General features: G+C 48.1%; 2 protein-coding genes across 2 annotated transcripts; one reads left to right on the forward strand and one right to left on the reverse strand.

Moving 5' to 3' along the window:
* Positions 1-1,575: 1,575 nt before the first annotated feature.
* LOC136494515 (COBRA-like protein 7) lies at positions 1,576-3,641 on the forward strand. Its single transcript, XM_066490669.1, has 6 exons — positions 1,576-1,652; positions 1,766-1,854; positions 2,117-2,585; positions 2,704-2,869; positions 2,974-3,251; positions 3,356-3,641. The coding sequence occupies exons 1-6, from the start codon at positions 1,592-1,594 to the stop codon at positions 3,625-3,627; spliced, it is 1,335 nt and encodes a 444-aa protein (XP_066346766.1). The 5' UTR covers positions 1,576-1,591; the 3' UTR covers positions 3,628-3,641.
* Positions 3,642-15,705: 12,064 nt separating this feature from the next.
* On the reverse strand, positions 15,706-17,673 carry LOC136492220 (aldehyde dehydrogenase family 3 member F1-like). The gene is made up of 6 exons (XM_066488313.1): positions 17,439-17,673; positions 17,093-17,322; positions 16,846-16,955; positions 16,611-16,701; positions 16,364-16,513; positions 15,706-16,278 (listed from the first exon to the last, which is right to left on the reverse strand). Exons 1-6 carry the CDS (start codon positions 17,671-17,673, stop codon positions 16,060-16,062), a joined length of 1,035 nt encoding a protein of 344 aa, XP_066344410.1. The 3' UTR covers positions 15,706-16,059.
* Positions 17,674-25,444: the final 7,771 nt, after the last annotated feature.

A 25,444-nucleotide genomic window follows, 5' to 3' on the forward strand; every position in this document is an offset into this window, starting at 1 on the left:
TGGGATTCTACGGCGGCGGTGTGCCTTGGCGGTGGGGGGATCGGCAAGTTGCGCCGTGGGCTCCTGCCGAGGTAGGACCTCCCTCCAGCGGTCTGCGTCCGGTGGAGAAATCCGACGCCTTGTGAAAGGTGGCGCCGCTCCCCTAGGCACTGGTGCGCGAGGATGCACCTGTTCGCACCGCGGCCTGCCGCCGCTCGCCCACCAAGCCGCTGGTGTACTGGCAGGCGGCTGCCGTCCACACAGTCTCCCAGTCGTTGGTGCGCGGGTGCACGCGCGGCGGCGCCCTCGGCCGTAGCGCCGCGTGCGACCTTCTGGCTGGGGTCGACCTGAGCAGGTGCGCGGCGGTTCCTCCGTTGCCGACGCCTCTTCCGCCCTGCGCGCGCCTCCGCGACGGGCTCGCCCGTAGTCTCCATCGACGGCTCAACCACGGCCGCTGTTTACCTGGGGCCGAGGGGAGGGGGGTTGGGTGGCCGGTGGTACCTGGGTGGCGGCCGGCGAGCTGGGGCTGATGGGGAGCTTGGAGGTGGCCGGCGGTGCCTGGGAGGCGGCTGGTGGGCTGGTACTGTTGGGGAGCTCGGGGGCGGAGAGGGAGGGGGAGGGGGAGGGAGACAGCGCCATCATATGCTGGGCCCTGTATGTGTATTTTACCGGCTGTGTACATTTTTATGATTTTAAGTACATATTTAGAGTCATACATGTCAATAATAGTTTTTATGAACTTAGTTAGACTTGAATGAGTTTGACCTAATCTAAATCTAGAATTACTTTTTTTTGGAACGGAGATAGTAAGTTCTAGTACACAACAGTACACTGTTCCATATACATATATTCACTAGTTTTCTTTTTGAGCAAAACATATTTTCACTAGTTGGCACTAAATTTGTGGCACAATGAAGCAAGCATTTGCAAAATGTCCGCTGACATTTGGCACCAAGTGAAAAAAAATTCAGTAATCGCGTCATCATCTATCAGGCTATCCCTCGGGTCCTCTTCACCTGCCAGCCATCTATACATAGCAGAACCTGACATTTCATGATGAACCATCGAGCCTCATTTTCAGGGACCAGACGACGCCAGTGAACGTGACACCTCCAATTTCAAAACTTCCCTCCAAATGTGGCAACTCCGTGACGACGGTGCTCGCAGGGGAAAGCCCTGATCCTGCATGGCCAATCTCGGGTGGCTTTCCGGTTCCAATCCAAACACGCCGCCAGTGTACCACCACGCGGTGAGCCGTCAGCGGACGCCAACTGGAGCGCCACCGGCAGGAGACAGCCAGTAGTTAGTAGGAGTAATCAATGTTTTGCCGTGGCAGCGGTGGCGTATCTGCGCGCAAACCCCCCGTCTCTGGCGTTTAATTCGAGGCAGATGCTGCGGCTGATGACGCGAACGTCACATCGGCGATTGGATCATCTACGCCTCTACGGACTCCACCGGTGTCCTCTTCCTCGTACCCCTCTCGTCTGCTAGTCGTCTTCCCCTCGTCTCCTGCGAAACCGAGCGCTGCGCGCGTTCATACGGAGGCGGGGCGGCTCGGCGTCGGGGGATCTTTCGGCGTGTGGGGAATTCTAAAGGAGACGGACCGATCGGGATGGAGCGCTTCGTCTTCGTCCTGCTCGTCTTCTTGTGCAATTCTTCCTTCCGATTCACAGGTGATGTTTCTTCTTCTTCGGGTTCGTGCGCGTTTCCATTGTTGCTTATAGTTCTTGAGAAATGGTCGCGCAATCCGCGATTATTGCTGATCGTTTTGACAGCGTTGAATCAGATGCCTACGACCCCATAGATCCGAACGGGAACATCACGATCAACTGGGATTTTCAGGTCCTCAACATCAAGGACATGTCCCCGTACACGGTGCGCATACGTGCTTGTGAGTTTTAGCATCGCCATCTTACCGACAGTGTGAATCTTCCGGCTGGTGCACACTTAGAAAGATTCTGACTTTTCTTCCTATCCTTACTGGTTAATGCTACCGATATATATTTTTCATGTTCCAAGTATCCATTTTCTCCCTTTCGTAACATGACTAATTTGAGAGATTTGCATACTTAGAACGGAGATGAAGCATGTCTCCTGATCGAAGGAGAGAAGATGACTCGATTTGCTCCGTGCGTAGGTCATGGTGAGCATCCACAACTACCAGATGTACCGGCACATCGAGCATCCGGGGTGGCGGCTGAGCTGGAACTGGACGGGCAAGGAGGTCATCTGGAACACGGTGGGCGCGGAGACGACGGAGCAGGGCGACTGCTCCCGCATCGGCGCCGCGAACGCCCGCCCGCATTGCTGCCAGAGGCAGCCCGTCATGGTGGACCTTCCGCCCGGCACGCCCTTCAACAGGCAGGTCGCCAACTGCTGCCGCGGCGGCGTGCTGTCGTCCCTCGTCCAGAACAATTTGACGTCCACCGCCGCGTTCCAGATGGTCGTTGGCGAGTTCGCCCTCGCCAAGGACGGCGGCGGCGGTATGGAGCCTGAGAAGCCGTGGCATTTCGACATCGGCGTGCCAGGGTACACCTGCAGCAACGCGACCACGGTGGCCCCGACCAGGGTCAAGGTCGACAAGAACCGCTACGAACAAGTGCTCCGTAAGGCTTTTTCTTTTGCATGGCATTATCTCCTGCATCTGCACCACCATACACGGCTGCACCACCTGAGGATCGAGCTGAACTCCGCGTGATTTTGTTGCTCCCGTCTGCCGTGCAGTGACATGGCAGGTGACCTGCTCGTACTCGCAGTACCGGGCGTCGGGGGTGCCGTCGTGCTGCGTCTCCATGTCGACGTTCTACAGCGACACAATCGTGGCTTGCCCGCGCTGCACCTGCGCCTGCCAAGGGTCCCCAACGTCGCCACAATGCGTCAGGCAAAGCCAGTCCTGCACCAATTCTTGTCCTGTTCGTTCACCCGTATAGATCGACAGATCGTATAACGCCATACATCCTCCTGATCCGTGCACATCGTGTTCCTTTTTCTCAGCATGGATCAACCAGGGATGCCGGCGTTGCCGGCGAGCAGCGACGAGGAGCCGGCGGCGCCGATCGTCTGGTGCTCCGAGCACATGTGCCCGATCCGGGTGCACTGGCATGTGAAGGTGAACTACCGGCAGTACTGGCGGGTGAAGGTAACGGTGTCCAACTACAACCTGGTGAAGAACTACAGCGACTGGAACTTGATGCTGCAGCACCCGAACTTGCGAAGCCTCACGCAGCTGTTCAGCTTCAACTACAAGCCTCTCGTCGAGTACGGCAGCTTCAGTAAGTGACCGACCACGCAGCACAAAAATTTGCAGCATAATCGCGAGTATGCATGAGAGGAAATGATGCGAGGCCTGTGGTTTTTTTTGTTCTTAAAATTGCAGACGACACGGGGATGTTCTGGGGGTTACGTTTCTACAACGAGATGCTGCTGCAGGACGGGAACGTGCAGACGGAGATGATTCTGGAGAAGGAGAGCGACTTCACCTATTCCGGGGGCTGGGCGTTCCCGAGGAGGGTCTACTTCAACGGGCACGAGTGCGTTATGCCGCCGGCAGACCAGTACCCCAGACTGCCCAACGGAGCCTCGGCTCTGCGGGGGTCGCTGATCGCCGGCCATTGCTTGCTGCTGCTATTCTTCTTCGTTCTCGTGTAGCGTCGTTTGTTTCAGAAACAACCAGCAAGGTTGCCCGCGCAAATAGCGTGGGTAGCTGGCTTTCTTCGTTTTAACATTTGGTTTTTTCTTACATGAAATTAATTTCTGTAAATAGTATTGTTTCTTTGTTAGATCGTATTACTCGTCTCTCCATGTGTTTTCATCGGCACGAATTCCATAGGTATCCATTGGATTAAAGCTATTATAGTCTATTTCTCCTTTTGTTTTATTTTTGTTGCACCTCATGTTCCACAACTTGGTAGAGGCTGAGGTGAAATTGAGGGGGAGGGGGAGAGGCATTTCACACATAGTTATTAAAAGGAACTTCACAATTGCTATGTTTTGTAAAGCGTAAACTCTAATTAGCGACACGTCGGGCTGCGACTCGTCCGCCTAGCGCATGGTCATGCATGCAGCTAGATACAACTGTTGCTCGTGGAAGACTGTGGTCATGCATGCAACTCTATACAAGCGCAAACCTATGCATTTTTATTTTGCTTTCTTTCGTTTAAAAATACGATAACTTTCTTATATGTAGTCCGTTTTTAGTTTTATTTGCACCATTGTGTTTTTTATGATGAGAGCTATAAAACTAGATCCATAATGCTTGTTTTTTCAGCCGGAACAATGTTTTTCTCTCACAACAAATCAGCCGGAACAGTGTTTCGATTTTTTCAGCGAAGCGAACGGGGCCTATATTTTAAAATTTATTTTTTATAGTGATAACTTATGTTGTATGTATAGTAGCTACTTATGTATTATATATATATAGTGGTAATGAAAATAACTTGTCACTTGATCAAAATATTACTTGCTACATACTTTGAAATTAAACTTGCCACACAAAAGGTCATGCAGCTTGTAGTGACTAGCATTGTGTAGGTGGCTTGCTAGTGGTAAAAGGTGGTAAAAGTAGAGCTAGAGCAAATTGTTATTTCGCCATCATATTGTCTAACAAGTAGCTCTAGTCAATTTATAGAATTTTTATTAGGCTATTCGCTCCCCTCAAGCCATTTAGGATCTTTCACAATCCTCTATAGCAACTTTTCAGGAAAAGAGAAATGAAGATTGGATTGAGAAAAACAATCCACTTTCACTCAAAACTGTCATACTGGGAATGAGGTGAAAAAATTACTGCAGCAGTCCTTTTTCTAAACATCTTTTCCTTTTTTTTTCTCGATCCTCCTAAAACCACTCCTCAATCTCTCAAACAGAGGGGAGGAAATAACCTTTTTCTCAACGGTAATGCTCAGGGTCAGGCATCCGTCCGATCGGACGCCGCTTCCTGGGCCAGCGTGCGTGCTACCGGCCCCAACAAGACTGCCTCCTCCTCTGTACGTCTCCTCCATCTCTCTCGAAAAATCTTCCTACTCGCTTGCCCATCACACGCTTCATAGCGTCGTGCGGCCGTTAGCCCGCCCCACTCCACATTTGCAGTAGTGGCCATCTCTCCCCGTGCGGCCTCATCCTGTGTTGCTCGCTCCTCGCTCTTGCTCATCACGTGCCCACCCAAGCCTCTGCTCCTTGCTCCCACAGTCCCACCCGTGCTGTCGGGTGCACCGCCCGCCTCTGTTGATGCCGGTGGTGCCGTTTCGCGCCTCAGGTCGATCCCCACCGAGCCAAGTGCACCCACGAGCGCCACCTGTGCTGGTGGTGCTTGCACGCTGCCTCTCGGCGCTGGCTCCCACTCCAATGCCGGAATCAACCGGCCTTGTCCTCTTCCTCCTCCTATGTTGCAAATGTATGATTCGAGGGTTTCAGATGTTATCAGAGGTATGTTGCAAGTGTTTCATATGGATATTGTAAAAGTAGATCGGGATGTTGCAAATGTTTCAGAGGCATGTCACAAGTCTTTGTTCAAAATGTTTCATCTGTTTTAGACGTATGTTGCAAGTGTTTTTATCTGGATGTTGCACATGTTTTACACATGTGTTGCAAGAGTATGTTCGAAATATTTTAGTTGTTTCAGTCTTATGTTGCAATAAGTGTTTTCATGTTGCAAGTTGTAAGTGTTTTATCTGAATGTTGTATATGTTTCACACACATATTGTAAATGTATGTTCCAAATGTTTCATCTGCTTTAGACTTATGTTGCATTCAAGTGTCTCATGTTGCAAGTGTTTCGTGTTTCAGAGGTATGTTCAGTGAGTCATGGGGCATGGCTCGGGCGTCGGGGAAGGGGCACGGCTGAAAGGTCCTTGTTTGGTTTTGGTAATTGAGTGACAACCTAGGTGGACTAATGTGTTTAAATGTGAGATACACAGGTGATTAGTCCACATGTACACTTGTGTGAGCAACTCATGCCATGACGGTGAAGATGGCTTGGATTTATTGCAAGGCTCACACATGTGATGAAGGAGCTCATTGCATATGAGACATGACATGGAGTCATGTGACTAAGGTGGAGAAGATCAAGACAAGGCTTGGCTTGATGGACTGGTTGCAAGCGTGAAGGACAAGTTGAAGGCTTTGGAGCGATGGACCGCGTGGTGGTGAAGCTTGAGTAAGACTTGGCGCCGATGGATGAAGGCAACGGTGAAAAGCAAGTGAGGTCAAGATCGATGAACCAACAAGGTCACGCGATGATATAAAGTGGATCATATCATTTGTGATATGGTTGGTGCATGTGTTGCATAAACGCCGAAGGAGATGGAATGGAATGCGCAAGAAAAGGTATATTTGTAAGGCATTTCATTTCACCGGTCATAGGTGTGTAGAAAAGTTTATGACCGAGTTTAGGATAGATGGCCGTACTATCAAGAGGGGCAAACTTGTTTGCATATCGGTCATCTAGTGTCACTCGAGTGATCTAACTTTGCATGATTGCTAGGATCGAGTGGCGTGGTGAAAAGAGTGCTAATCCTTGCAAAGGAGAAGAAGTTGGAAGCGAGGAGGAGTTCGCAGGAAGCTTGTGTTGCTTTCTGGACAACGGCGGACTATCTGCCCTTTGGTGGCGGAATGTCCACGGTCCTCGGACGCTGACGATTGGGGGACATCGGACGCGACGCTTGCACTGTTCATGGGCTGACAGGTGAACAGCGGACTGTCCGAGCCTTGGGGGTGGACTGTCCGCTGGCTAATTCCATAGGAACAGAGGTTCTGGATAGGTTCTGTGCATGTTGTCGTGTTTGAACGGCGGACTGTCCGCCTATAATTCCTGAACTGTCCGACGCTATTGTTTGAACTCTAACGGCTAGTTTCAGATGAATGGCGGACTATTCGGGCCCTAAGGGGCGGACTGTCCGGGGTGACCGTTGCAGCACCTAACGGCTAGTTTCAGCATAAGGGCGGACTGCCCGGGCCTATAAAGGAGGACTGTCCACAGTACACTTTTCAGCACCCGTCCAAACGGCTAGTTTGATGCCTCCCTCTATAAATAGAGGGGGTGGCCGGCCATTTGAGGTGCTTGGCACCTTGGGGACTTAGTGTCCTTGTGTAAGAGTGCTTGGAAGCCCTCCAACTCACTCGTGATTAGTGCTAATCATATCCGCTAAGTGAAAGAGTGACTCTAGTGCGGTGCATGAGAGATTGCAAGTGTTGGCACTAGGTGATCGAGTTGCAAGCTGGTGGTGCTTGTTACTCTGGAGGTTGCCACCTCCTAGACGGCTTGGTGGTCATCTCCGTTGAAGCACACAAAGAAGATTGTGCGGTGCTCCGGAGAAGTGATTGTGAGGGGTATTGTGCTCAACCCATGGGAGCCGCGAAGAGCAACTTTAGTAGAGCGAGACGCGAAGGGCGATAGTGGGGTCAAGTGCTAAAGCTTGTGGTAAGTACTCCACGTAGGAGAGTGTGACTTGCGGGTCACCACTAGCAAGAGGACCGGCGGCAACCTTGGAGCTTGTCTCAACGGGGACTAGCGTGTTGGCAAACACGTGAACCTCGGAATAAAAAATCACCATGTTATCTTCTTCCCGTTGGTTTGCGATCCTCATACACAAGCTTGTATTTACTTTCATATATATTGTGCTTATGTAGTTGCTCTTGTAATTAGTTAGCTCGTGTAGCTTGCTAGTTACCTTCTTGCTTGTGTAGCATAGAAGTATCTCTCTTGCGTGACTAATTTAGTTTGAGTAACCTTGTTAGTTACATTGCTTAGTTTATGTAGCTAAGTAATTTGAGCTCTCTAATTTAGCTTGTGCAGTCTTGTTAGTGAGTATTGCTAGTGAGCTTAGGAGCTTTATGTTTTTGCTTCACTAGTTTGTATAGGAGCTCTCTCGGTTGTCAAAGTACTAGTTGATAGGTTTTTATGACCTTGCTATTAGAATTGATTAGGTGAGTTTGAGCTAGCTCGGCATCTTTGTTGCCTAATTAGAATCTTTGTAAGGTGCTTGATAACTTAGATAGAGATGTGTAGTGTTGGCTAGACCGATAGTTTTAATTCCATATTTATTTCGGTTAACCGGCACGTTTAAATTTTAAAAAGGACTATTTACTCCTCTAGTCCGCCATCTCGACCCTACAACGGTGAGCCGGGGGCCAGTGGATGGGGCACGCAGCGCGCCTAAGGTCCTACAGAAGGGGCGTGCTCGTCCTCATCTGGGCTCCCGGGTCTCTCCCGCGTGAAGAGTGAGGAGGGGTCAGGGGTGGAGCAGCGGGCGCGGGGCGGGACGAGGCGAACGGGGACGGACGCACGCATGCAGCAACGAACGGCGCAGCGGCAAGCACGGACGGACGGACGGGCGGGCTGGTGACCGAAGCCGGAGTCACGCGATGGTGTTTTATGGGCTGTTCTGCTAGAGAACGTGCCATATTACTATTCGATGAAATCATATCCCATCCAGCATTCGGTCGCCAACAATTCCCTTTCCTCAGTCTCCTTTGCTTCCACAGTCTACTCGGGCACAGTTCCCTGTGCTCTAAAGTCAAGGGGAAGTGCAGAGAACTGTGCCTTTTGGATATCGTAGTGCTCGTCCTAATCGATGCGGGTCTCTCGGCCAGTCGGCTGTCCTCGGTGGCGTCGGTCGTGCGCGGTGGCTGCCGTGTGGCCTTGCCCACCCGTCTGGGCGGAGAAAATCGTCGGCCGCACGTTCCTCTGCTGCGTTCTTCGCCTCCTCTGCCTCACCATCTACCCCTTGCCTTCGCCTTTCGCTTCGTGGCTGTGTCCCAGCCCGGATCCTTTCACCCCCTCCTTCGGCTCCTCCGCTCCCGCCCTAGCAGCCCCATTGTGCCCTCATTCCCTCGACGTCTCCGTCGTGTTGTGAGGCGGGTGCACGGCAGAGTTTCCACGGTTGCGGCATACGGAGCCGATTCGTCGCCGGTGGATCCACCCATGAGTTACGGCGACAGGCCCGATGGGATGTCCCTCATCTCAGCGCGGATGGAGTCCCTCCCCTCCTCCCAGATCGATTCCCGTTCTCTACCGTATCCAGCACAGGCAGCCCCAACTTCGGTGGATCCGCCGTCAGCATCCATACCGAGACCAACATGTTTGCTTTGTGGTGCAGGGTCCGGCGGGCTCCAGCCCCACGAACCAGTACACGTCCGTGCTCGAGTTCAGGATCCTCAACAACGAAAGCGACGCAGCCGGCGCCTACGAGGATGACGACACCACACCGTCGCCTCGCCAACGACAGTGGCCCCAGGCCTAGACCATTAACCGGGAGCTCTTCCCGGCCGCCAACAATCCACCTGTGTGTTAGGTTCCGGATCAGAACCTAACTGAGAGAGGAGAAGAATTGAGGATAGAAGAGCAAGAAATGCAGGAAGAAGCAAGAACAGAGGAGCAGAGACAGAATGGGGTTCAGGTTTCTGCATTCCACCGTACCAACAACATTCAGTTAACCGCGCCCAACCGACTCACCCTCTGCCGTTACAGCCTGACAGCTGTCCGTTAACCATCCTCACCAACACATTTACACCCGCACGCTTAACCACTAACGCCGTAGTTCAATCCTGTTGCCGGACCACGCACAGTAGACATCCCCTTCCTCCGGATACTGACATTGTGCTGCGAAAACCAGACCTCCACCACGGTCCTACACTGACCCTCCTTCCATATATATATATTTTTTATTTTTTATAGGAGCTAGAGTTTACAGATGTGGTGCTTTGCGGCTTTGCTCTCTTTCCCCCAAACTAATTGACTTCTTGTGCTAGGGTTAGGATCAGTAGCAGCACCCATCCCCGTGCTTCAGAGCTATGCATCTGAGAACTGAGTGTTTCTTAGTTCAGCTGATCATTTCAATTTAGCATTCAAATGGTGACTTTGCACAGCACAAAAATGACATCAGGGATATTACAGCTGTTGTGAATGCGTTACTACTAAGCCTATCTGCAGAATCATAGAGATAGTAAGAAAGAAAAATAAATTACTACCACCATTTTAAATTATAAGACGTTTTGGCTTTTCTAGATACGTAGGTTTTGTCATGCACTTAGATATACATTATATCTAGATACATAGTAAAAGCAAACGTCTTATAATTTGGAATGGAAGGAGTACTTAAATAGAAATTGCAGGACATAAATAGAAATTTCACACCGGAAGTAAAATCATGCTTCTAATAGACCTGTGCTTTGGATGTAGGGCAGACGAGGGTGTTTTTTCTTCTTGGTCGTTGCGGCCGAAGCCACAAATAAAGAATGAAGAAAAAAAAGATGAGAGCCCTCAGGATGTACATAATCTACAGGAACCAACATGGTCATTATATTTTTTAACTCATCAGCCTCAAGTTGCACCTAATGTGAATCCGAGATCAAGCAAAACTAAACTCGAGCTAATCAATCAACAAACATGGACTGAATCAAATAGTCAAGACCACGGACTCAATCAACAGTTCAATACATGAGTAATCCTAGTCCCTTACAAAGCCTTTTGATTCAATCAATAGCTCAAAACATGACTGAATCAATCAACACCTGACCGGAAGCATACATTTGATCTTGGAAAGCCTTTTGATTCATGCGGCAAGAACTGAAAAAATAAATTACTGAATATGAAGACCAACCTGCAGAAGGTCACATTCCACACATCAGTTGGTGGCAGCCGCCAAACCAGCCCTCTCCCTTGGGCTGGCTGCGGCCAAATGCATAATAAGAGTGTTTATTGTTTACCGGAGAATGCCAGGAACCAAAGTTTCTCAATATTCTTCACTGGGAAAAAGAGGAACTCACCTTTATTTTCGTCATAATGCTCACCAAATTAATGTTCAAACAGCTGCCATATACATCTCCACACTGATCTTGATCGACTGTTTGAACTCACCTTTAAATGCAGCAAACAAAATAGACACTAAGGATATGGAAAACATCATGATCCCTTAAAAGAGATGTTACAGAAGCATAACTTAGCACACATGGAAGCATAACTAGTACATGGAACAGCAAAGCCTAACCTATTACATTCGAGTGATTTGGTGAGTTCAGATCATCTCATTCAAGGTCTGGGATTTCCCTAAGCAAACGACTCTACTGTATCATCTTTGACAGCACCGTGTGCTTCCCTCTCTTCGATTTGCTTCAACAAGTCCTTATCATATTCACTAAGAAATGGATCGCTCCCATCAGCATTAAGATATAACTCCAATGGCACATACTGGTCATCGATGTGTGAGATATCTTCGCCTTTTGAAAAAAGTAATTCGAGTTGCCTTCTTCTGCGACAATAAATGGCTGCTTCCTCTGGATCTTCAGGAACATAAGTGTTGTGTGCGTGCACATGCTGTGCATGATGTTTGAAAATTTTGAACCGGCCGGCGAGCCATCTCGGCATGGTCGCGTTGCTTGTTGAAAGCCTTGCACCAGCGATCATATAAGGCCCATACAGCTTCCTCCGACTCCAGGTCCTTGTCCATCGGAATGATACCATCATCATCTATGACAATGTCCATATAAGTTTATTATGTGCCCATATAAGACAAATGTAGTCATTTAAAGCAGTTGTATATTAAAACAACGATGGATATTTTAAAATTCAGCATGATGAGAAGTAAAAGATGCAATTTTTATCTATATACTAAATCAATATTAACTTCAAAATTCTAGAAGTAGAATACGATGTCGTATGGCACTAAATTATTTTTAGGCACTGACATACCATGGCCTTTCATCTTTTTAAAACAATTCTATTTCTTTATTGCTAATGCTTCTGCATATCTGTTTCAACCCCCCGCATATTTACAAGGCATCTCAAAGAACAGATAACATGGCTGTATGGAAAATAGACCCTAGGTCCATTCATTTTGGATTTTGGTGTTTGATGACCAACACAATTAAATTGGATTAATGGATTTGCAAATAATTGTTTTATAGTTTAATAGGATGCAAAACGTGATTTGGACGAAAGCGACATGATGATCCGATGATCAATACCTCAAGAAAGACATGTGAAGATGCATAAAAGACATACAAGGTCAAATAAAGTCCAAGCATGAATATGAGAACCAAGTCGGACGCAAGATCGTGAAGAAACGAGCTCGGCAGAGGTGACCGGACGCGACCCTAATAAGGACCGGATGCGTCCGATTAGTTGCTCGGCAACACCAGGCGTCGGCAGCTGTGACCGGACGCTGAGCAGCAATGACCGGTCGCTGAGCAAAGCAGTGACCAGACGCACCGGTGACACTGTTCATCGTCACAGCAGTGTTTTCAGCGTGACCGGACGCAATAGACTGGACGACCGGACGCACGAAGTGTAGCGTCCAATCGAGTCCAGAGAGGTTCCAGAGCGGCGCCAGCGCGACCGGATGCGTCCGGTCGATGATGACCGGACTCGGCCCAGAGTCCGATCAACGCGCGCGCTCCAACGGTCGAGACGACCGGACGTGTCTGGTCAGGACGTGATCAGCGTCCGGTCTATAGCAAAAAAGTGGGTTTCGTCCCCAACGGTTACTTTCTCAGTGGAGCTTATAAATAGACCCCCAACCGGCCATTTGAATAAAGTAGAGCTGAGAAAACATATTAAGGGTGTGGATACACCATTTTAGTGATCTCCACTTGCATAGTACTTAATGATTCATTAGGTGATTAGCGTAGGTGCTTTGCGAAGTGCTTAGGTTGATTAGACCACCGCTTATGCGCTTGCTCTAGGTTTAGGCCTAGTGTTTAGTGATGTTTGCATACCTCTTACCACTCGGTGCTTGCGCGCACCATTGTTCTACATCGGAGAGGCTTGTAGTCTTGCGAGATCACACCAACTGCGTTTGTGGTGTGACCGCCAGCATGTACCGAAGGGAACAAGGCCCGCGGCGGTTCGGCCGAAAGCTTGATAGTGAAGACGGCGGGGAGCGGTCTGGGAGATGCTTGCCGGAAGACACACTAGAGACCCACTTGCGCGTAGGGAAGGCCCGGGGCTATCCACGGAGTTACCCGACTGGGAGCTTGGCCCTTGCGAGGGATTCCTTGCGAGGGGCTCCAACGAGGACTAGAGGGAAGCTTGCGCGCTTCTCGATATCTTGGTAAAAATACCGGAGTCGTCGATAGGAGTTTGCATATCTCTACCTTACTCTTAAGCTTCCACATTTACATTGTTTGCATAACTTTTTTTACGGTAGAGATAACAACACACTAGCATAACCATAGTTGCACATCTAGATAATTTATCTTTTGCATAGGTTTTGCTAAGGATAAAAAAAGAGGCCATAGTTTAGAATTAGACTTTTATGTTGCCTAATTCACCCCCCCCCTCTTAGGCGTCACGGTCCCCTTTCAATGGCCTTGATCAGGTACCATCTTACATACACATGTTTTTTTAGAAAGGACGGCAAAAGCTTTGCCATGATTTCTATTAGACGAAGAAAGAAAAAAAAGGCAAATGCCCACCCAGTTTTTTTAGCGAAAACTGGGTCCAAAAACCATACAACTCAGGAGAGTGCACCACTCATCCTAGCAACTTTGGTACAACAACTGGGCAACTATCATAACTCACACCACTACTTCATCCAACTTGGTCAAAGCGACCCAACTAAACAACTCAACTATCAACTAACAACCCAACTAAACGACGTCCTACCGAGCGACACCAAACAACAAGGATCAATCGTGAAACTGGAATGCCTAGCCACGCCCCAAGGAGGAAACGACGCTAAAAGCGCCGACATGGTAGTCCGCCAAGGAAGGTTTTCACCTGCAACATCCAGTACAGTAGGAGAAGAGGTAGGAAAGGACGCCTTCAAGAAGGGAACGACGTCCGCAGACGTCGTCGTCCACGCTTTCGCCCCCACCTCAAACCACCTCCACACCGTCGCCGCCAGAGGCCCAACCCTACCAGGAGGCAGGGTGCGGCGCCTAGACGCCGCTCCTAGGGACGCCGACCAGGAGAAGCGTCGTGGGAACCCGCCGGAGAGTCCACCCCCACCGCAACGGGCAACGCCGGCCAGCAGCAGGCAGAACCGGCCAGCTCCACCATGAAAACTAGCCCGGGGAAGGGGAAAAGCAAATGGCAGGAGAAGAGGGCCGGGATCAGAAGAAGCCCCCGTCGCCCAGCCCACCAGCGTCCCCACCCCATGCCGAGCCGGCCCCGCAACAACCACACCGCTCAAAACCTCCAACAGCCTCCGCGTCGAACTGCCGTCGTCACGCCCGCTCCCCAGCCCTCCATGGATCTCGGTCAAACCACATCATTGGCACCGGGCGAGGAAGACGCATGATGCCGCAATGGGAGCGCCAAGCACCAAGCACCAAGTGCCTGCAACCCCAGCCACCGGCGCCGTTCCCAGCACCCAGGCTAGAGCCGCCGCCGCGGACGCATGGGCTCCCTGCCGGATCCGGCAAAGAACCACCGGATCCAGCCAGCATGCCACCGGATCCGGCCCCAAGCCGCCGGATCGAGAGGGGAGGAGGCCGGCGCCGGACCTTTTGGAGCCGGGCACCGACGGGTCGACGGAGGTCGCCTACGCCGGATGGGGAGGCAGATCCGGCCGTGGGGAGGTGGATCCACCCGCACCGGCGCCGGCAGCTCCGCCCGCCAGCTCCTCCGCGACGTCGCCTAAATCCACCGTAGGAACTCCATGGGAGGGAGGGAGGGAGGGAGGGAGGGAGAGGACCCAGCCGCCACCTTCTTTGCCGTCGACTGGACCTCCGGCGTCGGGCTCCGGCGGCAGCCGGGCCGAGGAGGCACGCAGAAGGACCCTGCGGCGGCGGAGCCGGGGTGCCGCCCGAGTCACCCTCAGGGAGAGCGACGCGGGGGCCTTGCGGTCCCGTTTATCCTTACATACACTTGTAAGTCTAAAGTTTTGGAATACTTATATAGTTATATACACTCAAACTGAAGCATTATGCAGATGCTGCAGTCAAACCTATGTTAGACAGAATAGGAGTGAGGAACCTAGATGAGCCCAAACATCTATGATATTCAGGAAAATTAAACCAGGCGCCACACATTGGAGACTCGGACTCAAATTTAGATTCAGTCATTCAGAGAAGAAACAAAGCTTTTAGAAAGATCCAAGCAACCACGACCTAGACCCACGATTCACAAGTCATTTATATTAAATCTGCAGGTGGCCTCAAGATATTATTCTCCAATGATAACAGAGACAGATAGGTAGCCAAACGTGATAACATGAGAATCACGTTCAAGCACTCTAAGAACATGATGAGAAAAAGGCCACTGTACTACTTAAAACTCAAAAGGGCATAGACGAATCTGACATGTAAACTAAAATTTGGGCTAATTGCAGCTACAGAGAAAGAATTGATCGAAAAAAAAAGCTACAGAGAAAGAGGCGTAAGGGAATACCTAAGTACTTGCTTTATTTCTTTTCCTAATTTCTCCCAAATTAGCACAAGGCCTCATTGACTCAAGCAAAGTTAGCAAGTACTCTTGGCCAGATGGAGACGGCCAGAACAGAGTATTGTTTGCCTGCTACTCTGTTCTGGCCGTCTCCATGTAGCCGCCTACGGGCCGGTGGCCGGCACAGCATTGAGCCCGGCAGCCAAAACGACGACACTGGCAGCGAGACGCGCGCTTGCGCCCCACGCTTGGCCACGTGCCACACATGGGCTGGTCCGTTGGGGACGGCCTTACTTTCTCAAATGGTGAGTGTAATGGGATCTCGGCAAACACACCTTAAAACAACTTACATTCTCGAATGGTGTGTCCGTGTTGTTAGTACAACTGTACATCCTAATGAACTTATATTTTTCAGAGGAAATACTATTATTACCAAGGAACAAACAAATGAGACATCTTAGTCCAAATCATTTCCTCCTTTGCACTTCATACCTTTATGCAGAGGATAGATCGTCTCTGACCAGTGTACCGCCAAAGATTGAAAGGCATTTTACTGTTTGTCTCACACTCTCACTAGAGGCAAGCATAGATAGGGTGCAGGTTAGCACATTTTACTGGTTTTGAAGTGCGGCATGCATGATGCTTGCTCCTCACAAGCAACACAGCTACTGCATATTGCTATATTGGCTTCTTCCTGCATCCACTGTCAGTTTATTGGGTCCAATCCCTGTGCAATCCTTGCGTTGATGCTGGAGTAGAGTTCATCTCCTGAGCCCGAGGAAGGAGAGGACGAAGGCGAAGTAGTTGAAGCTGTAGAGGTAGCGCATCAGGGTGACCTTGCTCTCGTCCCACGGCGGGTACCTCAGTGTCAGCTCCACGAGGTAGCCCCGCTTCATGAACATCTCGAACGAGTACTTCCCATGGTACTGCCCGAACCCGCTCTGCCCGACGCCGCCGAACAGGAGCCCGTCGATCGCGTACTGCGAACAACACAAGTCAACCACCAGAAGAATATCTATCAGATGATGAATTTCTGCCTACGCTACGCCTAGTAGGAGGGAGTACCTGCACTACCGCGTCGTTAAAGGTAACGCTCCCGGACGACGTCTCGTCCACGATCCGTCGCCGCAGCGCGGCGTCCTGGGTGAACGCGTAGATGGCGAGCGGCTTCGGCATGGCCTTCACGAAGGCGATGCTGTCCTCGATCTTCTTGACCTGTGTGTACTCAATCAAAAAGAAAGTTTCAGACTTCAGTTCGCCGGCCGGACACGGGAGCAAAAGGCGCCACCTGCCACAGGCTTCACGAATTTACCGCGATGATCGGGAGCAGGGGGCCGAATATCTCCTCGGTCATGATCGCGGAGTCCAGCGGTGGGTTCAGCAGTATCGTAGGCTCAATGTACCTGGGACAGTTTCGTCAGAGAACAGTGACCCTGCCGATCTACACACAGGAAGCCCGTTGGCAAATCACAGGAAGCCCGTTGGCAAATCACTGGAAGTTCTTGGCGTCCAATGAGCCGCCGTGCAGGACGGACGGTGCCACGGACCTGACTTTCAGAAGGTTACTCAGCCTCTCGAGGTGGCGCTCGTTCACGATCCGTGCCATGTGATCCGTTTCCTGGAAGAACCTCTTCAGCGTCGACTTGAGCACCTTGATCTTCAGAGCGAGCCAAAACGCAACGCATGCACAACGAGAAACCCACGTCAGTTGCAAACATTCTCGCATGGTCTATTTTATTTAAGCACGATCAGTGACAAGCTGGGGGTTTAATCAAACAGTAGGCAGCTGTGCACCAGGATGGGCGCGAAGCGCTCCTCGACGAGCACGTAGTCGATGGCGATGCAGGCCTGTGCGGCACAGGTCGACCACTTGCCCACGATGATGCGGTTCACCGAGATCTGCAGGTCCCGGGCGCTGCCCATGGCGTCGAAGATGCACGGGCACTTGCCGCCCAGCTCCAGCGCGACGGGCGTCAGGTGCCTGAACGCCGCGGCCATCACGGCGCGCGCGATGCGCGGGCTCCCTGTACGTGGGGCAATGGACAGAGTGCTGAAGTGACCGCCCTGATCGAACTTGTGCTTCCGCAAACGCTTTGGCTGCCACCATCAGGACATCGGGCAAAAAAATTTGGCAGCTTACCGGTGAAGAGGACCTTGTCCCAGCGGTGCTCCGTGAGCTGCTCGCCGACCTCCGGGCCGCCCTGGACGACCTTCACCGCCGAGGGGTCCATGTACCTCCCGATGTTGTCGGCCAGGAACCTGGAGGTGCACGGCGAGAGCTCCGACGGCCTCAGGGCCACGGCGTTCCCGGCCGCTATCGCCCCGATCAGCGGCTCCAGCGACAGACCTGCGTGTGGAACCAACGCACGTGACATCACTGAGTACGTATGTATGTCCCGTACTTGCAAAACTCTGCACCTATGGCTATCACAATGTGATATTGATGGTCGTAGGCAGTAGCACTCGAACAATTTTTTACGATTACGACCGAGTACCGACTGCCTGCGGGGTGGTAAAATGATGAACGTACATACTCCTAATCTTGGAGTGGTTACTGCAAGGACGACATTTTGGACAATTTCGGCTGGCTGGAGCAGGAGTGCTGGACAGGACAGCTGGTAAATTGGCTAGTCGCCAGTACAGAAGGAACCAACCTCACCAGGGCACTCGGACAATCTTGCTCGCTAGCTTAAGATTAGCAGCCACGGTAATGCTATGCAAGGCTCAGTCAGTTCAAGCTCTGCGCATTGAAACCACTCTCTTGCGCTCTCGCTCAGCATGTGGCCGCTGAACGCCTGATTGCCCGAATCGATGTCTTACGCCACCGCATTCAGGGTGTGCTGCTGAAAGCCTGAAACCTTGACAGCGGAAATGCCCGGTGTAGGGTGTCCGGCCGAAGCGCAGCCGTCCGAACGCCTCTTTGGTGGGTTTTCGGACGGACGGCCCAGACACCCCCACGCAACGTCATCAGTTGTTTCCCACTCGCGACGAGTTTTTGAATCGGCATTTCCCCTCACCCGACCGCAGTCGCGGCCGCGTCCACCTAGCCGCGGAATCCTCCACCGCGCCGCGCGGCGCCTCCACTGCGCCATCCGCCCGCCGGCCTCCAGCGCACCGCCTTCCTCCACCGCGCCGCCCGCCTTTCCCGCTCACCGTACACCCCACCGCGGCGTCTGCCTGCCGCGCCCGGTCCACCGTGCCGCTCCATTCCGCCCCGACCTTCGCTAATCATCTCCACCGTCCCATCCTCCCGCCGTGACTACCTGCATCGCGCGGCCCGCCTTCACAGGGATTGCAACGGTTGCCTGTCACCCCAACCCTAGCGGTGCAAGTATGACGCCAGTTGCCTGCCTCCCGCTCGCTCCTCCTTCTCCACCGTGACCAAACGCCGGTTTCGAATGATGCGTACAAGATCAGGCCAGGATGTGTCGCCCGTCAGGGGCGACTCGCCCAGCAGCACCGACGAGGAGGTAGATGATGGGCGGGGACGTGGTCGTAGGTGTTTGGCAGTGAGGAAGGTCCCCAACAGCAGGGCAGGTCCCCAACAGCAAGATAGGACAAGCATATTCGAGCAAAGAACGAAGCAACATCTATGTGAAGAAATCTTCAATGAAGAAGGTCCAAAACCAGGAAGGTATGCCGTTGAACATGTAGCTTCTAGGTACCTCAAGCATCTCATATGCACATTTTCAGAATTCGTAAATGCAATACACCGGATGATAGTGTGTTCAATGTATGTTGGTGGTGCTTGCTAGGCAGTAGATGCATATGTCTAATGACTGCAGATATTGAAGGAATATAATTGAAATCTTGAGATCAGACATGTCATTACTCTTTACTGCGTCTCCAATGGATTTTCTATTTATCATATATGATCAAATGTATGTTGATTTCCGCTATGGCTAATGTTGGATAGCAACTTTGAACATGTATGCTGATTCCTGCTAGGGTTAGTGTTGAATAAAAACTTTGAACATGTTTCATTATGTTGTCCTGCGTTTTTCACCATGATATGTCCAGTGTTTCATGGCTTCTTCATATTTTTTTTTCAACAATTAGCTATAGGGCGTCTATATATTGGCATGTTTCATTTTTTAAAATGTGATGTGTTATTGGCGCATCTATGCTGTCCACGTGCGTGTTGGAACATGTAGCAACTTGTGTCTACTTTTTTTATGCGTTAATATGAATTGTGTACCCCAATTTTTGGATTTGATTTTAATATGTTGTTTCTTTGTCTTTTTTATGCAGGAATTAATGCTCCCAAAACCAAAGGCAAAGGCAATGGAGACCCCTTCATAACAAGATTTTTAGTCCACAGGATCCGTGACCATGAGTTCAGTCAAGATCAGATAGGGTGGATTGAAGAGGCTGGTTTTGGTGCTTTACTTGCCATGTCTGAGTTTTTCATCCCTATGAAGCTCGTTGCATGGATTATGAAGCACATTGATGTTGATTTGAGAGAGTTTAGGCTCAAACATAAACTCATTCTATTTGACAAGCAGCTTATTTGTAACATTCTTGGTGTGCCTAGCGGAGAAGAGCCTGTTAAGCTTACTTCCATCTCGGGAGCCTTTTATGGATGGATTCAAAGGGAAGTGGCCCAAGTGCATGGAGGTGTTGACTAAACTTAAGGACAAAGACTTTTTTATGAGGGCATTCATGTTGCTTGCCTTAGGGTCTGTACTCTGCCCAGGAACAAATAATGCAACCACCCCATGGTACTTGTACAACTTACAGGATTTCCCTAAAATCAAATCATTTGACTGGGCTCGGCACATCCTTGATGACTTGATGAATCAAGTCCGAAAATACCAGACCCGTGATCCTGAAGCTGAAGGTGCTGCCGCAAGCCCCTACCTTGGCTCCTGCCTTGCTGTTTTACCGGTATGTTCATTTTTCCCTTTTGTCTTATATTATTTTCTGTAGTCCCATTGCAATAACTTTGCTAATCTGTTTCATTGCTACCACCTTATGTGTTGCAATAGCTATCTATATATGTTTCAGTACATAAGTTTCCATATACTTTAGCCCTGATTTGCTACTGTTTCATGGGTACTACCTCATGTGCTGCGGTAGCTATCTATATTTGTTTCAGTACATATGTTTCCATATACTTTAGCCCTGATTTTCTACTGTTTCATTGCTACTACCTCATGTATTGCTATAGCTATCTATATATGTTTCAGTACATATGTTTCCATATACTTCAGCCCTGATTTTCTACTATTTCATTGCTACTACCTCATGTGTTGCAGTAGCTTTCTATGTATGTTTCAGTACATGTGCTTCTATATACTCCAACCTTGATTTTCTACTGTTTCATTGCTACTACCTCATGTGTTGCAGTAGCTATCTATACATGTTTCATTACATGTGCTTCCATATACTGCAGCCCCAATTTCTTAAATGTTGGGCCTTCATGTTTTTTTGTTGTATGTAGATTGCGTACATGGACCACCCTGACATACCTGCTGACCGGGCTACTCACAAGATTAATTAATTTGTCCCACACATTTGCCATGTCACCAAGGACTTTAAATTCATTGAAAGTGTTGACAGGAGTAGGCTGCAGCTTAATGCATATGGACGGCAACCTGTGAGTTTGATACTTTTTTATCTTCATTCATCTTTGGTCGTTTCTTTTAGTCATTATATTATTTCTTGACATAATATATCTTCATTCATTGTTACTTCCGAACGACCAGCCCCTACCCTAGTCCGGTGTCCATGACTGGTTACATTCCACCCCCACCGCCAAAGCCTGAAGAAGAGGCCATGGGGCCACCCCCGCCGCCAATGCATGAAGAAGAAGAAGAGCCCGTGCAGCCAAGTCTTAAGGACTGCCTGGATTGCCCAGGCGCTTCCAATCGCCGTCCAGTTGATACTCCTACGGTTGCCATTGAGGTGATTTTGTCAAAACCCTCTCATAATTTCCATACATGTTGCACAATGTGCATTCATATGTTGCAGTGTAATTTCCTCCATATTTCATTTACTCCACTTCATATGTTGCAGTGTCATTTCCTACATGTGTCAGTGACCCTATTTTATATTGCGCAAATATATATGTATATATTGCAATTTCCTATGTTTGACATTGCATATATTATTTTATTGCAGTCCTTTTCTGAAGAATACCAAGTTCTATTGGCTTGGCATAATTCTTTGGTGGAGAAAGATTTTGATGAGCTTGCACAGACAATGAAAGAGCAAGGAAAGGTGATCATGGCAAAGCATGGTGCTGAGTTGGCTTCTAAGTTGATCCATCTAAACAAACATCTGAATGATGTTGCTGATTTGGCAAGTAAGATGAGCCAGCTGAAGAAACCTTCCAATGACAATGCCAACATGCATCCTCCCCTAGATCCAATAGCTTCACCTGCTGAGTCACCCAAAAAACCATCTAGCCCACTAGAGAGTACAGGACATGCAAGTACTTCTAGTGCACCAATCCCACTAGAGGACATAACAGATGAACCAACTCCTTCCCCTCCACCAATCCGACCAGAGGAGAGTACAAAAGGTCCAATTCCTTCCCCTACACCAATCCCACCAGAGGAGAGTACAAAAGGTCCAGTTCCTTCCCCTGCACCAATCCCACCAGAGGAGAGTACAAAAGGTCCAATTGCTTTCCCTCCGCCAATCCCACCAGAGGAGAGTAAAAGAGGTCCAGTTCCTTGCAAGCCATCAGTCCCTTCATATGTACATGATATTCCTTCATTTGACCTATTCAAACCTGATGAACCAGAGTTCGAAGATATCTGTGGAGAAAGATCCAGAAGCCCTATGCCTACTGGTAAACACTCTGATTTTTTCATCCATCTTATTTTATGTGTTCAAATGTGGCTTCTTTGTTTGACACATCATTTTTCTCTTTTTGTCTTATATTCTTTTGTAGTCTCATTGCAATAACTTTGCTAATCTATTTCATTGGCACCACCTCATGTGTTGCAGTAGCTATCTATATATGTTTTAGTACATATGTTTCCATATACTTCATCCTTGATTTTTTACTGTTTCAATGGTACTACCTTATGTGTTGTAGTAGCTATCCATATATGTTTCAGTACATATGTTTCCATATACTTCAGCCCTGATTTTCTACTGTTTCATTGGTACTACCTCATGTGTTGCAGTAACTATCTATATATGTTTCAGTACATATGTTTCCATATACTTCAGCCCTGTTTTTTGTCCAGGGGACACCACCATTGAGGCTTCCAAGGATAGACAAACAGGCTCAAGCACAATCAAAAAAAGGAATAGAAAGAAGAGGAAAATAATTTATGTTGGCCTTGGGCTGAAGCAAAAAAGATCCAAGGGTGATGATGATGATACCAAAGAAATTTGGAACAAGTTTTTGGCTAAAAGAGCTTTTGATCAGGGATTCAAGATAGAGGGTGAAAGCCAACCGTGAGATTACCCACTCCCAACTCCCCCTACCATTTTTTAGTTTGACTTGTCCTACACTTATGCCCTATTTAATGTGCTGTCAATATCTGTTGCATTAGGATTGCTTAGTTGTTGTGAATGCATTATTCATGTGTTGAAACTAGCTCTTTTTTTGTTTTCATACTTCATTCATACCTGTTGCATTAAGTGATCAGTTAGCTTTTGCTTGTTTGCCACCTCTGTAGTCTTCATTTTTTAAACAAAAAATAAAAACTGGCTCTACTTCATTCATATGTGTTCAAGTAGTTATAGCCATAGCTTTATTTAATTGTTGCAAGTGTATTTTTCAACTGTTGAAACAAGCTTCTATTGGTTTAGCACTTCGCTCATCTTTCTTCTAGTAGGTTTTGATTATACATCGGTTGTGGTAATTATATCGCCTTTTCTTTTCAACAAGGACACCTTTCATTGAGATCGATGGCTTCCACATTACGTACGATGAGTTTATGACTCCTTCAAGCCAAGAGGATTGGTTGGTAATAATGTAATGGCCTTGTGGAGTTACCAATTCAATCTTAACCACATTCAATTGTATGAAGAGAAAAAACAAGAGATATAAAATTTGCTTTCCCCCAGTTGGCCACGACAATGATACAATACCTGTGACTTTCCATTTCATACCGAATTCCTATAACTCATCTTTTATTTAGCTTTTTTTTTTCTTTTTATGTATGCTGGACATGACTTCATGAGTGTGGATCCAACTTCTTTCAGACATGATGGGACTTGCAAGAATATTTACACCAAGATAAACGAAAAATGGACTATCGCCAAGATGGATCTGGTACGTGAGTTGTATATACATTGTTTCGTTTCAATTAAATACAATTAACGATGTTGTCAAAGGTGCCACATTAATTTATTTAAATTTACATAACCATACTATGCAGATGTTCTTTTCGATAGTATTTGAGAACCACTAGGTGCTTCTTTGTGTTAGTATGTTCATGAAGCAAATTGCTTTCTTCGACTCTTTGAGTGCCTCCAAGGAGAGCACATGTTTGAAGCGTGCCCAGAACTTGGTAAGTGGCTTCCTTGATGTATCCTGTGTTTTCTTGAGTGTTTCAAGTAGCTTTTTACTTTTAGTTGTTGCACATTCATTCCACCTTTGTTGAAATAGCTCTTGATTACCTGTTGCAACATATTTGTGATTCTTGGTGTAAATTTCAACACATGTGATGACATATGATGTGCATATGATTTAGCTAGCAAGCTAAAAAATACCAAATAAGAGGATTATGAAGATCTAGTGTCACCTATTTTTTTCTAATTTGTCACTGCCTCTTGTACATGTTGCACATTCATTTTTTAGTTGTTGAAGTAGCTCTTGATTATCTATTGCATGTGTATTCCTGAATTGTTTCATTGTTTTTCAGATTTAGAATTTTGCAGCCACAACACTAAAACATGGGGTCCTCAAAACCGATGTGTCTCGTTTTGACTAGATCTACCCTATAGGATATCCTAAACAAAAGAATTTATATGTTTCCAATTTAACATGTCCCTCCTTGTCATTATCGCCTCATGATTGGATGTTCACATATTTTATTGTTCTTTTTTCTTAAAAGGTTTGACTGTGGGCTGTACACAATGGATTATATGGACACATGGGATGGCAAGAAGATTGTAGCTTCATCACTTAAGAAAGTATGTGTTTCCATTCTAAAATTTTCTTATTTTTGCAACTCCTATTTTTGTCTCTAAATATGCTTGCTCAGTTTTGCTCTCCTTTCTTTTTTTCATTATCTCTCTACCTAGGGGTCGGTTCTAGAGTATAGAAAGCACGCTGCTGCACTACTCCTTCTATCAGAACACAATGTGGTTAAGCTAGATGACTTTGTGAAGAAGTATGATGCCAAGAAGACTTGATCAAGTTGATGCTATGTACCTTAGGAGGTGTCAGAAGAATGATGTGCATTGAAACACTAGAATTCTTGTAAATATGGAGCCCTGTTATGGCTATGTGGCAATATGTGAATGCTTGTAATCTTAGGTCATCATACTCTGGAAACATCCTGGCATGATGTTCATCTACTTTTGGTAGCAACTAAAGTCTGCTAGTGTTGCAATGTTGTGCACTGTGAACATCTTTCTAAAAATGTTGGTTAGTTCTTTTAGCTTGTGCTGCAACATTTCTTTTTCTATTGGTCTGTGCTTGTCAATGTTTGTCCACTTTTGCAACAATATTGACCATATGCATGATCTGGTAGTCAACCTTTGCTTTTGCATGGCCACATTTTTCAGATGTAACAGTAGTGAGACTCGGTTTTTTTATTAGAGCATTTTTTATGTAACACTAGTGAATTTATGCTGTTTCATTAGAGGATTTTTAGATGTAACAGTAGTGAGACTCGGCTATTTCATTAGAACATTTCAGATATAATAGTAGTGATTTTTTGCTGTTTTTATGACCACATTTTTTCAGATGTAACAGTAGTGAGACTTGGCTGTTTCATTAGAGCATTTCAGATGTAACATTAGTGAAATTATGCTGTTTCATGACCACATTTTTTTAGATGTAACATATGATTCAGGTACTTGCAACAGACCGTACTACCAATTCGACATGGTCGATTAGAGTCTTAGAAAATGGCATAACAGAACATCAATGTGCCTTTTGCCATACTTCACCACATGTAGCTGTCTTTTGCTGCGGGTAGTCTTTAGGGTACATCCACTCAAACTTTGATA

The sequence above is a fragment of the Miscanthus floridulus genome, chromosome 11 (assembly GCF_019320115.1).
Source record: "Miscanthus floridulus cultivar M001 chromosome 11, ASM1932011v1, whole genome shotgun sequence".
Lineage (NCBI taxonomy): Eukaryota > Viridiplantae > Streptophyta > Magnoliopsida > Poales > Poaceae > Miscanthus > Miscanthus floridulus.